The 16548-nt window shown below is 39.6% G+C and overlaps 1 protein-coding gene across 4 annotated transcripts in view; it reads right to left on the bottom strand.

Moving 5' to 3' along the window:
- Positions 1–447: 447 nt before the first annotated feature.
- The window catches only part of PKIB (cAMP-dependent protein kinase inhibitor beta), a 56319-nt gene continuing 40218 nt past the window's right edge, over positions 448–16548 (bottom strand). For all 4 annotated transcript variants that reach the window (XM_027891782.1, XM_027891780.1, XM_027891781.1 and 1 more), the window contains exons 2-3: positions 6306–6480; positions 448–1877 (exon numbers count right to left, since the gene is read on the bottom strand). In XM_027891782.1, coding sequence (XP_027747583.1) covers positions 1792–1877; positions 6306–6453 — 234 coding nt within the window. In that variant the 5' untranslated portion in view covers positions 6454–6480 and the 3' untranslated portion in view covers positions 448–1791. The remainder of the gene's footprint in view (positions 1878–6305; positions 6481–16548) is intronic.

Here is a 16548-nt window from a genome sequence, read left to right as displayed (position 1 = left end):
ATCTAAATACATTTAGTACTGCAACTGCAAAGGTGCAGAATTCAATACAGGTTGTGACCCAGAAGAACAAATTAGCATATGCTTCACCTAAGGCATATAAGGAATTCTGTTTCAGTAATACTCGGTTACTTGACTTCCATGGGATCATTATAGCTTCTTATAATTTGCCAATTTTATGTACTGTGATGCTCTAAAGGAGGCTGGTATATGAGAATGAGACTGCAACCCAGAGTGTGCCACAAAAATAGTTGTCTCCAAGTCCCTCTCCACTTTGGTTTTCAGTGCTGGTTCTCCCACATCAGCTAATTCAGTCTCTCAGACTCTCTTACATCACCCGTTTTTCTCCAATGGAGTAAGTTATTTTACCTTTTCAAACCTGAAAAAAACCCCTGGGCTGTTGCACTTGTTACATGAATACAGGTTAAAGAGAAGGGAACTAAATGTCAGTTCAGTTGAATGAAACTGGATCCTTTATTGAATGGTCCCCAAACAGCAGGGCGTGAGTAAATGCACAGCAGGAACGGAAGTTGTACATAGAGGCCTCTTAAAAGTTCTCTGCCAGCTGTAGAATACACAAATATTTTAAAGATGCTATACCAGTCAAATGTGGTGGCATACCCATCAAAAATGCTTCCTCTGTCTGGCTGTAACCCAATGGTGGGCAAATAAAAGCATTTGATTGCAGGTGTTGGTTAGGTTTCAAGATGTATGTAAGTGGCTGCTATCCAGGCTATAGTGAAGTGTTTGTCTGTACCTGAATCTTAGGTCTCCTACAATAAAGGAATGAATGCCAAGTATTTTCAGGAGCATGACCTCGACAATAAAACAATTCCTTTCAATAGACAAAAAACTTTACTTAAAATCCTTGTAAAATTCACAATGATTGAAACATCATCATTGTCAGTGAACAATAAAGCAAACTCCAGATGAAATAAAAGAAGTATGTATTATGGGGTTTTGTCATACAGGAGAAACATCAAGGAATCAACCCAAGACAGAAAAGACTACAGATAATTAATTTCCACAGTGAGATTAAACAATATTCATCATACACAAACATGGCTACTTTATTTTAGATACATATGAACAGCTACAATATTCAGCCTGAAAACAAATGACAGAAGTGCCAAGACTCTTAAGAGTGGGAGAACTGAGATGATCTGCCATAATTAAAGAGAGCTAAGGAGAGTTTGAAAACCAACACAGGTGTTTAAGTAGTTTACAAAACCTTTTGGAGACAGGAGAAGGAAAGAAAAAAATTGTTTCTTTTATTTTTTATTATTATTTTTTTTATTTCTCACACCCATCTACATATGTCTAATGAGAACAAAAATCTCAGGAGATAAATTACAGATAATGTCTGTAATCTAATATATATTTCATATCATGATGGATAGAGTGAATACACCTCTGCATCAGAGAGAAGAAAGCTGTTTTAGGAAATAAGGAAACAAGATTTTTATTTTGAAATAATCATTCTTGGAACATCTGCTAGATATATTAATTGTAACTGTCAAAGAGGATTAGTTAGGATGACTACTATAACCATGAGAAAACCCTAAACAAGAGATACATTCTTTAGTTCTCTTCCCATTCGGATGTGTAGAACATTGGTTTTGAAGGATGACAGTATCAAAAACAGCATGTCATCCACAATAATGTCATCTAGATACAAGTGTGTTGCAAAACCATGTCTACGCTCCTAAAGTTGCTACCACACTTCAGAAAGGGTGACACAGGGAAGCTGAAAAGTCTGTTGACGGGTTCCATTAACCCAGCAGTCCTTAGGTGTTAGGAATCATTGCTTTTTCCTTCTGCCTCTTGACTTTCCAGCAAGGCTTTGGATGATGGCACTTCTCCACCCTCTGCTCCTGCATCTAAAAACAGACAGAATTAAACATTTATACCACACACATTCTCATAGCTTTTTTAATGCAGCCAAATATTTGAGTTCATCTCTGTTTGGACTGGCTCTTTATTACTACAGTCATGGATGCCTTAGAAAGAGAAATTAACTTGAAAGATAAAGAACTTGCAGAGGATCTTCCAAAAGCAATTGCCTATTGGTGTTGATTTGCCTGCTCCTTGCACATACTGATCAATGTGCATTTGGCTTTAACAAACAGATTGGAAGTAACTTTGTATTACTGTTACTCTTTTTTTACTGGCTCATTTCCATATTCAAGTTACAATATTGCATTCCTTTGAGTACTGCTCCGTTTCAGGTACATAACGTTACAGTTTATGAACATGCCAGTTATCTGACCTTCTTGGCCAAGAAATATCTATGTGAATTCACCCTGTCTTCACAAGATGAGAGATTTTTTATTACTCTGATTGGAAGTTTGCTCTTCCATAGATTAGAGTTGAATACTTACATGGCTAATATATGTAGAAGCTCCCCAGTGTGCCTGGTCATTATATGAAGAGTTCCACGCTGTTTCTTTTGATGCTCAAGTTTACTCACTGAGAAACAGGAACTCCTGTTCCCTTGTTTGCTTTGATAACCATAATAATTTTCACATTACCTTCAAGTCCCACATGGCAGTACTAGGGGTAACAGAATACCTAAATCTATGGCAACACATAGTTTTTGGGGACAAGGGGAGACCTGCTCAACACATCTTCCACTTCACCAGCTTTAAATGTAGTCTAAGGAGTACATTTTCAGCTATTTGCCCTGGAGACTTGCTATAAAATATCACAAACACCCAGAAGAGTTACATGTCTTGATCTCTACATATCACAGCAAATATATAATGCTGTACACAATTCATCAGCTAAAGCTCTGGGCAGAAACTGATTATGTTTTAAGTCTGGTCAGATGTTTAGAGGCTTTGGAGATCTATACTGGTAAACAAAGAACTGAGTTATTTGACACCCTTCAGCATTACGTATCATAGCACTGTTGAGGTAAGGGAGACAAAGCAATCTCCTCTATTGGCTGTTTCTGTGCAGGGTTGGATGTCTAACGTCTTGCAAACAGGTTAGAAGAAAACAGTTTGTTAGAAGAAATCTAATCTCATAGTTTGCACACAGGTGTGCAAACAGGTGTTAAGCTGCTGAGCGTATTAAGATAGCTATACACAGTCACCTAGAAAAAAAAATCACCAAATAATAAAGGTTATTGGCAGAATGGTGCCCTAACGCAGATTACCTAATGTGGGAGACCAATACAGCTTCTTTGCTCTCTCTTTGCATCCTGCAGCCTCCTCTTCAACCTTTGGATCACCCGTGACACCAATCAGCTGTTTAACCTGGTTCCAGTATGACCTCCCACCAGACCACCTGTGGCAAGTCTCTGCCCTCCAAAACTTATGCACTGTCAGAGGACAATCAGACAGGATACAGATGGTCTTCATTTCAGAGTTAGGCTCCCAGAAAAACAGCTGGTGTTAGAATCTTTCCCTCTCATCTCATGAGAACATTAATTTGGTGTGGCTTGCAGAGTATATGGACATCTGTATCCCACAGCCACAATCCTTGTATAAATAAAGTAAATATCTTTTCTCTTCTAAGCCAGACAAAAGGTATTAGCACATCCTGTTCCTGACTTTTCACTATGACAGGAGCTGACAGCATTTTAGAAAGAGGAAATGTATGATCCAACGAGCATTAGCTAAATTTGAAACAAGATGGACAGTCCTCCTCATCATTTCCTGTAATCTTCACTTGAATCTGAATTTCAGAGCAGAAACAAAATAGGGCATACTTTATATAGCCACATATTCCATCTTCTGCACTTCTCTCATTTATCTAACTTCTTTGTTCTGAGCTGAAAATTACTTTCATTTTTTAGCAATTCATTATTATAGCCTGAAACAGGCAAAAAGAGATGCCTGTTTGAACCCCAAATATTTGCAAACAAACTCTTTCCCTGTCACAGTGTTTGATCTTCAAAACTGTCTTTCCATTTTGTTGAAGTCTTCTCAATTTTCTTGCTGCCTCATCAGAAGTTTAACTTACAAGACAACGAGGCTGTAATTCCCATCTGATGCTTATGGAATTGCCATCCCCAAAAAGCATCCAAGCAGTCAGTGAACCTAACTGCATCCTGTATTCATTTCCTATTATCACTGCTGCAAACTGCCGATAACAGAATCTGCTCCCTTCCAGCATGCTCTGGCACAGCTATAGTCAATGACAAAAACAAAGTACTGTTCCATGATCTTAATTGTTCTTCAAATCCCAGCAGTGCTGGTCCCTGTATTTGTAAGAAAGCATCACTACATTTTGCTAAAACTAATATAGCTGTGTTTTATTTCTTCTTCTTAATGAATTGGATGGGCACAAGGAGAGGAGGACTATTCTGTCTGGAGGGCTAAATACTTATTTTATGCTATGCCGTAACATTTCTTCTAACAAGACTTTCCCTCTTTCCTGTTTATTTTTTTTGAGGGGGGGAAGACTGAAGAGAGAATATTTTTATGCTTTAAAAAGTGTATTCTTTCCAACTACTAAACTTGCCAGAGGTGAAAGTGAAACCATGAGAAATTTATCTATAGCTGTTGTATTCTTTTGTGGTTTAACATGGTACAACTCCCTCAAGATTCACTGCTCTAAACAATACAAAGGCTAGTTACACTTAATAAAGCAATGAATATTTCAGAAGACTGGACCTCTCACTTCACTTCCACAGCTCCTGACAGTAATAACAATATAAATTCCCATCTATCTTCCCTTTGGTGATGAAAACAATTCTTTCCTGCTGAAGCCTGACCATGCCAGGCAGAAGAGCTATTTGGAACAAAAAACCCTATAACATTTGAAAACCAGAACATTAAATGTTAAGTGACTGTACTTTGGAATGGATTTCCAGTGCTTCAGCTGCACATACCAGAAGGAGAAAATCTGTAGGGACATAGCGTTCATATTCATAGGAAAGAAAAATATCTCCTTGAGACAAAGGAATTTTAACTGGACTCCCAGGACTCCCAGCTTTACTTTGAATGAACTCTGTCAAAGGAATCCCACCTGCTCTTTCAGATTCTCCGAGTTCCCCTCACTATTACTCTGCAGCCTGAAAGTATCTGACCTTGCCGTCTTTACCAATTTTTGTTTTAATCCCAGTCTCTTTTCTTTATAAATCTTTGCACCTTCCTTTCTCAAAAGTAATGCCTTCTTCCAGCACCCATTCAAATTCTTATTTTCCTCTCTTTTCCCAGTTCAAGTCAGGATAAGGTCACTCAGTCCCCTGTCACTCCTCTTGGAAATGTTTTTCCACCTGCCCAGCAGTCCTTTGATTAGGCCTATGTTTGGTTTAGATTACAGAACCCCAAATACATGAATATAAATTAAATCACCAAAGCAGTGACAATTTGTAATCAAATAAATCCTCCTCCCCACCCCAGCCTTTATGGTGCTTTAGGAAGCTGTAACCTCAACATCCTATAATTGCTTCAGGCAATGTAAAATAAGGACATGCATCCTCATCCCTCCTATAATCTACTTCAGTTCAGATTCATGGACCCTCCACACCTCAGCACAGGCTTGCCTTTCCCTGTGCTTGCACCCACACCATCACTGCTCCTGAATATGGGACCATCAGTTGTGGTGGCACTTGTCATGGCAGCAACAGTGATGGACATGAGAAGAAAAGGTTTTCTGAAAAGATTCTGATTAAAAAAGTAGGGGCAAACCATGGTTAAGGTCAATCTATAATTTTCACTTCATAGACATTAGAAACCAGATTTTTCTGAGTGTGAAAATCCCTCTGAAGTCACTCTGAAAGTAAAAAGCTCACACACAAAGCTGGGGTTGACTTAACCTGTGCTAAATCAACAGAGCACCTTATCAAATTAAAGGACGTGGCAAAATTTGGCACTGGTCTCAGATAGCAAAGTTGAAAGCCTACTATCAGGAGTAAATCGCTATAAACTCTACTCTTATATATATATGCCTGAGTCAGGTTAGGTGTCATTGGATAAATAGCAAAGCCTGCTGTGTTTTGCTAAGTTATCTCAGTGCAGGAGTACACTTGAATAGCTAGTTTTCCAAGTTGCCCATCAATGCAACTGTGTTTGCTTTTCCTCAGGGGAACTGGAATTCAGTTCCCAGCACTGAACTGTTTCCTCAGGCTGCTGAACACTGAATCTGTGGGTGAATATGGCAGACTTAGTCTGGGTTAGTATTAACTTGTCTTATCAGGAGGTAGAAGAGATAACCGCTTTGGAAGGTTGAATTTATTTATAATTGAAGAAATAAATACCAGTATTGACATCACAACTGTGTGGTGGCAGAAATCTTAAGGAGAAAGCAAAGGACGACTATATAAAAATGTTCCTGTCTGCATGTGCAGCCATTACCTTCTGAAACAGAGAGTTCAGCCAGTTTGTGTGGCAGGTCTGAAGTCCCAGCGCCAGCAGGCGAGCCCAGGATATCTGGTAAGGCGTTGCGGCGCCCTGCCCGTCCTGATGCTGCAAAATCTGTGACCACAGGCTCCACATCAGTCATTGCTGACTCCTTTCGTCATAGCAACGTCTGCATACGAACAAACAGAAGAAGCAAACAGCTGTAGTCTGACGGATGGTAATCACCTGCTCAGCAATACAATAGCCATAGGCTTTGTACAATGGTTCTTTTGTTATTAAAAGCAATACATTTCAATACTGAGTGCTTAAACTTTATTTCTGCCCCAGATGAAGATAAAAAAAGTCTGTGCATTTCCTTACGGTGCCATTTCCACATCACACTAGCACTATGAACAACTCTGTACTTACAATAAACCTGTGAAAAAGGTCAGCAACAGCCCTTTCTGCCAGCCATCTGTATGTCTTTTCATTACCTGTTCCCTCTTTTTAAGTGGTTTTGACATACAACTACCTCGAAGGAAACTGAAACTCCTTGTTGCCATACAGTGCATATGAAGTAAAGCATGTTTTCTTTATTATGAATCTTGCTCAGATTCTTATTTCGAACAAACTCATTTCACACAGGAGAAAATTATACAAAAAAGACCTCTCAAAAAACAAACTGAAATTCTTCATAAAATTTCTTTATCCAGCAGATCCCAAACCACTTGTTTTCCTCTACTCCTTGTTAGCCTGGTTGAGCTCTTGTTTGGGAATGTGACTTATCTAATAAGTAACTGGATCTTGGAAATAATAGAGCCAACAGTGCTCTGTTTCCTTGATCTCTGTTTCAAAGCCCATTGAATTGATGGGAAAATTGCTAACCAAAATGGGCTTTGGATTAGGCACAGAGGTGTTTGCAGGATCACACCCCAGGGCAACAGATTAAGAGAGAACACCCTGAACAGAGGACGGGGATACTTGGCTGCAAGTGGCACACAGGGATAGTGTGTGAAAACTGCCATTGGCAGTCACAAAAGACTATCAGACCAGAATTTACAAAATAATTTCTGATAATTAACAGAGTAATAATAAGGAATAATAATAATAATAATAATAATAATAATAATAATAATAATAATAATTAGGCATCTGTTACTCAGAAACAATAGTTACTTGCCCTATACGAATGCAGTTCTGTGCGCAATATGGGAACAGGAATTTTGTCTCTTCAGGTAAATACGGTCAGTACTCTGAGTGGGAAGGGATATAGATGGAACTGGAGACCAATCTGATGGAGGGATATAGATGGAACTGGAGACCAATCTGATGGAGGGCTGACAGCTTTTGTTTGACAACTGGCTGTATTTAGTATAAGAACTGGATAAGGAAAGTCACTATCATGTTAGTGGTGTTTGCATAAGAGCAAAGCATCACAGTCCCCTTTCTAAAGTTCTAAGGTTGGGAAATATAAGTGCTTTCATTCCATGGATAGAAAAAATTGTAGAAACAGAGATCAAACATGACTTTTCTGATCTGCAGGAAGGATCAGTAATTTTATTACTGATGATGACCTGGCATTTCCACCACAAACATTTTCTTTTTCTCCCTCAAAGTGCCTTTTAGCCGTGTCACTCCAAAAACAAGAATAAATATTTTTCATCTTCTTTGTATCTCTAAATACTTTCTAACAAAATAAATGAAGACTTTTTGGTGAGAAACGAAGACACAAGTAAAATCTTTAAGTCTGAAAGATGACTTGAACATGCAAATAAACCACTTTCTTTTACCAAAGTCAGTAAGTGAAAGTTCTGACCTGGAGATTTAGCAGAAGTCCCTTGTCCTGCATGAAAACAGGTCAAGTCCAAATGAATCTTTTCCATAAGTGGCAACAATATAAAACCATGGATATTCAAGAATGCAACTTTTGAGAAAATACATAAAGTACACGCATTGACATTCTTAGATATAGCATTATGCTATGTATTAATTAAAATGGCTGAGATTCAGTACTTGATATGTAATATAAAAATATGGAGAAAGAATCCATGTTTACAGACAGTCTCATGGCTTTTTATGCGTGTCCATATTTACTTAACTGTAGGTGTCCCAAATGTTTTTCTTCACATGCTCACCAGAGCAAGTAAAGACACTGTAAATTACACTTCAGAACAGAAAATACTTGGGATCTTCTTTTACTTAGTAAACCTGTTAAAATTTGTTCCCAGTGCTAAAATACCAGTATTGCTGCAGGTCCGGCCCATTTCATTTCAGCCATTTATACAATGAAGACAATAATACTGCTGTGAGTTGACTGATGTCCACATGAAGATATACAGAATGACATTAGTGTTAAAACACGAAGACTTTCTCAAGCCTGCCTTGTGGAGTTTTTCCCCATATTTTCTCTCTTGCACAGATGTTTTGGTCTCTAAATGGTTGCTTTTTAAATGCAGCAAATCTGCTCTACAACTCATCCTATATTAAACTACACTCTTCTGCAGTTCAGTTTCACCTTACCTTGTGTACTTGTTTCAAATCCCTCCCTTTCCCCTCCAGCACATCTCTTTCTCCTCTGATGCAATCTCCCTTCATTGCACAATACTAAACAACACAGGACGATGATGAAGGACACAGTCTGACACGCCTTTGTGTAAGTGAATTTGGATTTATGCACTTGATTAGAAAAGTGTGCAGAGACAAATCTAGAACATCTGTCAGACAAAAAGTCAGCTGATCATTATCCATATGTCTGGTGTAATTCAAATGAAGTTATTTAAAAATAATAAAAGCACATCGTCTTTCTTATACATAGCAGTTATCAATATGTTTTCCCCTTTGATTTTTCTATGCTACACTATGCTAGTACAGGATGTTCTCTAAGTATATTTGAAAGACGAAGGACTATCCCAGCAGGTTTATAATTGACATTAAAAACTTAAGTCTATTTAGGTCCATATAAATCAAAACTTAAGTTCACCTCCAAACATGACAGACATTATTCAAAACAGCTTGTTGCTGTACTTGAGAGAAAAGGTATTTTGTTCTTTAATGTTCTAAGGAATATTTTCAACTTAATTCTGCTGCTCTCTTATAATAGCATTTTCTAAGGCCTACATCCAAATAAGGATGTAGAGTTTCTCCTCTTCATCTGCTTCTACCTTTGATTTTTTTAACATATCCATCAGGAAATATCTACCTTTCCAGTATCTTCTTACATCTGTTAAGCACAGTATTATTCATCCTTACTCACAGAGTAAACAATAATCACAATGTGCAAAGCATCTATTTTCTCAATTCCACTCCTCCTCCTGCTGGCAACATCTCCTTCAGCTTCACTGAACCCATTTTGCTCTAGCCTTATCCAAGATAAAGATACTTACATCTTGCCAACTCCTGCATGCAATTGCTTCTCTCAGTTTCCAAATTACTGTTATCATTTTTCTCCCATGTCACTGCTCACCAGATTAACAGAGCACAGCTCTGAAAGAATAGTGCCAGATTTCCAAAACAGAAACTTCTGTTTCCGTACTTCCCCCGCTCCGTTTTTTTCCACAGCAAAAACTCAGGCTACCCAAAAGTATAAGGAGACTGTATGGAAACGAAGAGCTGGGTAGGGATGCAGGCTGTTTGCAGGAGGGTCAATACTAGGAAAGCAGATGGATGTCCCAGAAAAGCTCACCTACTAAAGTTAGAGACTGAAGGCTTTGCCTGGCATCCCATCAGTACTCCATGGCACCAGGCTAACTTTGGAACTCATTTCTGGGCCAGGTTTTTGGGAGTACTAGGTTAGTCCTCTCATATGCGCCTCTGAAATCCCTGCAGGACCACCCAGAATGCACATCAGACCATTCAGGTGTTGTCAGAGACTGAGACAGTTAACGGCTAATGATTTTCATGTTATGGGACTGCCAAGGGACTCTTGCAGGCTGGGAAGAGACAGCTGCTCAACCAGCAGGGCCCATCCTCCCACCAGTGCTACTGAGGGGTTGAGTCTTGAAAGGCGGGATGAGCCATTTTTGCCGTGCCCTTCACGGCAACTCTGCATGTCAGGCCTGGGCTGTTGGAGATGCTGGAGGCTCATGGCACGGCCTGTGACACTACCCGTGGTAAAACTCCCCGCCCCTGAAAGGTACAAGGCATTCCCACCTGAGCTGGAAGTATATAATACCTCATAACTTCTGTGAGTGTGTGGGTGTCCCTGCCCCACCCACAATGGACCAAGACCACCACTTCAACTAATAGACATAGAAGCTGCAATTACCAAGTTTTGTCACTGGATCCAATGGGAGGTGACGATATACATCTTTCCACCTTTATCCTTTCTTTCCCCTTCTATCCCTTATGCATTTCCTTAAGTGTTATCCTTATGCTCTAATAATTGCTATATTGCTATAGATGATATAGATGATAACACCCAAAATGGCAACATACATGTTTACCTTTGAAACAAAATTGTTCTAAAATAAACCCTACATATATATGTTTTCAAACACCGACTATTCAGTGTCATTTTCACTCTAATCCACCCCAAGGGATTAATTAATAGTAACTTGGGTTATCCCCCTGCTTTTTCCAGGGCTGGGTCACAACAGGTGTGCAAACGGCAAGGAAGTGCTCTGCTTGTGAAAACTGGCTACAATCAAAAGTAAAACTCAATTACTGATCTATGAGACATTCAAGTAATAATTCTCAGACAAAATAATGTCAGGTAAACTACTAGTTGCATTTCTTTTGAGAGACAGCTAGTTTGTTAATCTTTGAATCTTCTTTTGTTGGCAGCATAGCCAGCCCTTTGGAGGAAAATGAGTCACAGAAGCTGGTGAGAATTTCTTTAAATAAATGACAAAGGAAGAGAACAAATAAGTCTCCTGAAACAATTTGTGTGCAGCAACAAGAGAAATAATGCTTCAAGGTGCTCAGTTGTAGCAGTTCACATGAAATGTCAGTGCTGTCTCTTCCTCATTCTTATCTGCTAGGAAGTAGATAAATCACCACCTTAAGTATTTGTGAAAGCTGTTTTTCCTTCCGATCTTTCTACTGCCTAACACAGACAAAATACTGGTTTTGTTCTGTTTGGAAGGACAAACTGTTCCTCAATAAATGTCAAAAGGTTCCTGATATTAGTATTGTGGCAACTCCGCTCCACACAGGAGACTGAAAGACCAAACATATCACTCCTTGCCACTCAGGCATTCTGTCAAAACCTTTTATCTTGGGTCTCAGGAACAGTCTCTGCCTGTAGCAAAGAAAACTACACTTCCCAAATACTGTTCCTTTTGAATGCCACTTAATAGGAACAAACTGGAAAGTGTGAAATCCTCTCAAAATCAGATGAAAAATAAGTAGCCAAGTAGTACTTTCAGAGGCAGACTCTATGTCTTGAGGGTCTGTTTCTTACTGTAAGATTCATTTCAGCATGTTACTATATTCAGAAAGAACTTTTGTCCTTTTAGTGTTGTTTAGTTCATTTTATTTACTTGTAAGTCATAAGTGTTCTCCAAACACCTGTAGGTTTAAAACTTTAAAAGTAAGGAGAACAAACCGAAAACTTATTGAATGAAATGCTTCCGACTGTGCAACTGAGTTGAAAACCACATCCGTTTGCTGTGCAGTTTGCCACGGTTTCACATCCACTTCTGCTGCAACTGCATCCTGATGGCTTTGCCTCCTCTTACCAAAGGTCTCAGAACAGGAACATTATATATGTGCTCACATAATCCTTATACTTTATCATGAGGCATTTCTGTATTACAGAAAAGGAAAAAAAAAACCCTAGGAACATCCGTGCTTTTAAGGAAGACAGCCCAGAGACTATGATGATGACTAACAGTAACCCTAGCACTTGTATAACAAATTTTGCGAGAAAAATTCCTGCTGTGTGTTTTTTCACATCAGGAACGTTTGTAACACACTGGTAACCCTAGTGCTGAGAAGCACACAGAAAAGTAAACAAGTGGTCTTTACCATATGTCTATCCAAACACAGGGGTCTTGATTTTGTCTGGGGCTTAAGACAAGAGACCACATATTTCTTAATACACAGAAGCAATACATCTGACTGTATGAATGTTAGAAGTGATTCACTAAAGAAAAAAAAGTAAATTTGTTACCTTTCAAGTTTTTTTTAATACATCATTAAGCTTTATACAAGAGTTCCTTTTATTTCATGTTAGAAAGATGATTTGGGTTTCCCATACCAAAAGAGTTGGCCTCTCCAGTCCATGTTCTCCGAAAAACTGATGAGCTGTTTTTCCCTACAGGGAAACTAAACTATATCCTATCTCAGTAAATCTACAGTGTAGAAGCATCTGTGAGTCCTTCTACATCTGTGTCAGTTTGGATGTTACAACCTAAATAACACAGGACATTTTTGGGATGATATTTGAAAGTCTGGTGTATTGTATAACAGGTTTTTACTTTTTTTTGGTTGCTTACAGTATACACAGCTGGACAGACATTTAACAGAAATGTGTTAAGTGTTCCTTTTGCTCTGGATACCTGACCTGCTCTACACTCTTGTGCTAGAAGAACATTCTTACCAATAATGTGCAAAAGTGGGTTCCGTTTTTCCTAATGCCAAGTTTGTCAGCCTGAAATATCATGATCACACCAATCCTCCGTTTCCTCCCTTGGTGCTCTTAGAAGCACTGAATGAAAGTCCAAGATCTTGATCCTGTTGTTCAGAACTCATCATTTTGGGACACAGAATCTGAAAGTCTTGGTCAAACCTGTAGGATATTTTTCTTTCTCAGAATGGTACTTCAAAACTTACAGTTGAATTTTCGATCACTTCCATAAAGCCAATATTATACGCATGGGAGAGACAAGAGATAAAAAGCCATGTAACTTATTAATCCTGCTGCCTTCATGCTTCTGGAGAATGCACAGATACCAACTGTGAAGTTCACCCTCTACAAGCCTGTGCAAAATAGAAAGCTTTACTATGAACTGTGTTTGATACCTGAGTATGCATAGTGCTCCAATGCACAGGAGAACACATTACAAAACTAATAACAGTTCTAAGTAATGGCACAATTTTCCCTTTGTGAAAGAAAATAAGGGAGAGAGGAGAAGGGGTCATGATACTGACAACTGAATCAGAAGTTATCTGCAGTAAGTAATAAATGAAGTGACATTAGCTAAAGGCAGTCAATACCAGGCAGGCAAGCATGTCACTTTCCAAATGTCTGTGAGTGACTAAGAGCAATGACAGACATAAATATTTGTCGACTTCACGGGAAACACAATTCGATTCAAACTCATCAGCTATGCTGGAAATAAATCAAACTAATCCTCTACTATAGAATAAGAAATAAAGTCCAGTGGTTACAAATCAACTGACTAACCTAATTCTTCCTCTTATATTTTGGCCATTCATCCTCACAGAGTTTTCATTTCCTGTTGCAATAACTGTCCCACATACCCCCAAATGACTTTCTCAGTTCAGCCACGAAGTTCCAGCCTTCTAAATCCTTTCTTAGGATCTGTATCTGGCTTGAAATCCAAGAGAATTTTGCCCACTTACAGGAATATACATGAGGAGTAATTTAGAATCACAGAATCAAAGAATCAACCAGGTTGAAAAAGACCTCTGAGATCACTGAGTCCAACCCATGACCCAACACCACCCTGACAACTAGACCACTAAGTACCACATCCAGTCTCATCTTAAAAACCACCAGGGACAATGAATCCACCACTTCCCCAGGCAGCCCATTCCAATGTCTGATTACTCTGTCTGTAAAGAATTTCTTTCTAATGTCCAGACTAAACTCCCCTGGTACAGCTTAAGACCATGCCCTCTTGTCCTACTGCTGGTTGCCTGGGAAAAGAGACCAACCCCCACCTGGCTACAACCTCCTTTCAGGTAGTTGTAGAGAGCAATAAGGTCTCCTCCAGGCTAAACAACCCCAGCTCCCTCAGCCTCTCCTCACAGAGCCTGTTCTCCAGCCCCTTCACCAGCCTCACTGCCCTTCTTTGGACACTCTCCAGCACCTCAATGTCCTTTCTAAACTGAGGGGCCCAGAACTGGACACAGCACTCAATGTGCAGCCTAACTGGTGCCGAGCAAAGGGAAAGAATCACTTCGCTGCTCCTGCTGGCCACACTGTTCCTGATCCAGGCCAGGATGCCATTGGCCTTCTTGGCCACCTGGGCACACTGCTGGCTCATGTTCAGCCTCCTGATGATCAGCACCCCCAGGTCCCTTTCTGCCTGGCTGCTCTCCAGCCACTCTGTGCCCAGCCTGTAGCTCTGCAGGGGGTTGTTGTGGCCAAAGTGCAAGACTCAGCACTTGGTCTTGTTAAACATCATACCACTGGAGCCAGTCCAACTCTCCAGCCTGTCCAGGTCCCTCTGCAGAGCCCTCCTACCCTTCAGCAGATTGACAGTCCCCCCCACCTTGGTGTCATCTGCAAATCTGCTGATGGTGGACTCGATCCCCTCCTCCAGGTCATCAATAAAGATATTAAATGGGACTGGGCAACAACAGGACAAGTCAACAACTATGTAAGCCAGCACATATATGTCAATAGTGTATTCTTCATTAGCAGAAAGGTTCTTTACTTGCCAACTCTGTGGAAGAAAACTACTCTGACAAAATCACTGGGAAAAGCTGAGGCAGCAAACAGCTTAGGGCATACTGAAGTCTACTTATACAATGCACTCAACTAAAGCAATCGGTACTGTGCAATCTAAAATGCAATGAGAGAAGATGAATTTACAGTTTAGCAAATATATGAGAATGGTGTAATCCTATGCACATAACCAACACAGTTGTGTACCCAAGGAGAAGGCCCAAGTCTCCTTGAGATCTTACTGACATGAATGAGGAATGTGTCGATCTGGTTCAGAGTGAATTCAAGGGTACCAGTATGTACAGGCCCAGGAATGGAAATCCTTGTGGAAGTGCTTATAGAAGAGAAGGAGTTGCAAAGCATGAGAGGGTGACTGGAGCACATGGATGACAGAGAAGAGGCATGGGGAGCCTGGAGCTGTGCCTGTATGTGGAGAGGAAAGATTAACTGAGGGTGTACATGGGATAAAGAAATGACATGGCAAGTTAAAGGGGCACAGGAAGAAAGGAGATCTCTGGAACCTTACTGAGGAAGAGAAATGAAATCAGTAATGAGGAGTTTCTTTGGAAGACAACCAAGATGGAGACAGGGATGAAGAGAGGCTTGTTCAAGTTTGGGGAACATTTCATGAGACTGAAATGCAGGATAATGCACAGGGATGGCTATAATAGAGAACCTATGGATTAGCAGCAAACTAGCTAGGTAGCTAACAGATTAGTTATATTTTATTTGTATGATTCTTCCTTCTTCAAACCTATGAGCTGCATTTTTTATGGCCAGCAGACCATCCCACACTCTCCATGGACTTCTTTCCTGGTCAGCTCAGTTGCACCTTACTGATGTGGAAATACTTCATTTTAGCCAGTTTTGTAGTCACACTCCTTAGCATTTCTTCACCTGAAGATAGGAGAGGCTACTACCTGAAGATAGAAGAGGATACTCTCTGTCTTATAATGATATGGTTTATATCGAGAGGATACTTTGGAAAAATTAAAATCTAACCAAATCCAAGCACCATTCTTCTCTTTTAATTTTTACTTCTATTTTAGTTTTTCATTTATGCATTCTGGTGTCATAGGGCCAAGGACACAAAAGGAGGAGTCATCATTTCCAGATCAAAAACTACTCATAGCAGTCTAATACAAAAACAAACAAACAAACCAACCCCAAACGCCCAAATGAAACAAAAACCCAAACAAAAACCAAACCAAACCCTCAAATAAACAAAACCCCCAAACAAAACAAAACAACAAACAAAAAAATCCCACAACTCAAAACAAACCAACAAAAAATGAAGTGGAAGTTAGTATTAAATTGTTACTTACACAGAGGTCTGGATACAAAGTCAGCTTAACTCTCCATTCTTTATTGAGCAGTTAAAGTGCTAACATACTAATAAAGGCTATTTTTATTTTATTTACCACAGCAAGCTGCAACAAAGCCTGCTTGTCTTTGTCATGAGCAAGCTTGTAAATTTAATCCTCCAAGTTTTTATTATTCTGTAGCTTCCTTAAGCTCCAGCCTGACAGGTAAAGCAATTGACAGCTTCAGCTATTTCGGTAGCATTGACTGTTGATGTCTCTACCATTCTCTTCACAAAACACAAATATCAGTTTGAGAGCCACTAAGGTATCTTGCAGACATCACCCCAACACTTCACTCAAACACAGTTTGCTGAGT

This window comes from Empidonax traillii, unplaced genomic scaffold (genome assembly GCF_003031625.1).
Source record: "Empidonax traillii isolate 1590-97213 ecotype Southwest subspecies unplaced genomic scaffold, ASM303162v1 scaffold330:size615109, whole genome shotgun sequence".
NCBI lineage: Eukaryota > Metazoa > Chordata > Aves > Passeriformes > Tyrannidae > Empidonax > Empidonax traillii.
This window is presented reverse-complemented; position numbering and strand designations above follow the sequence as displayed.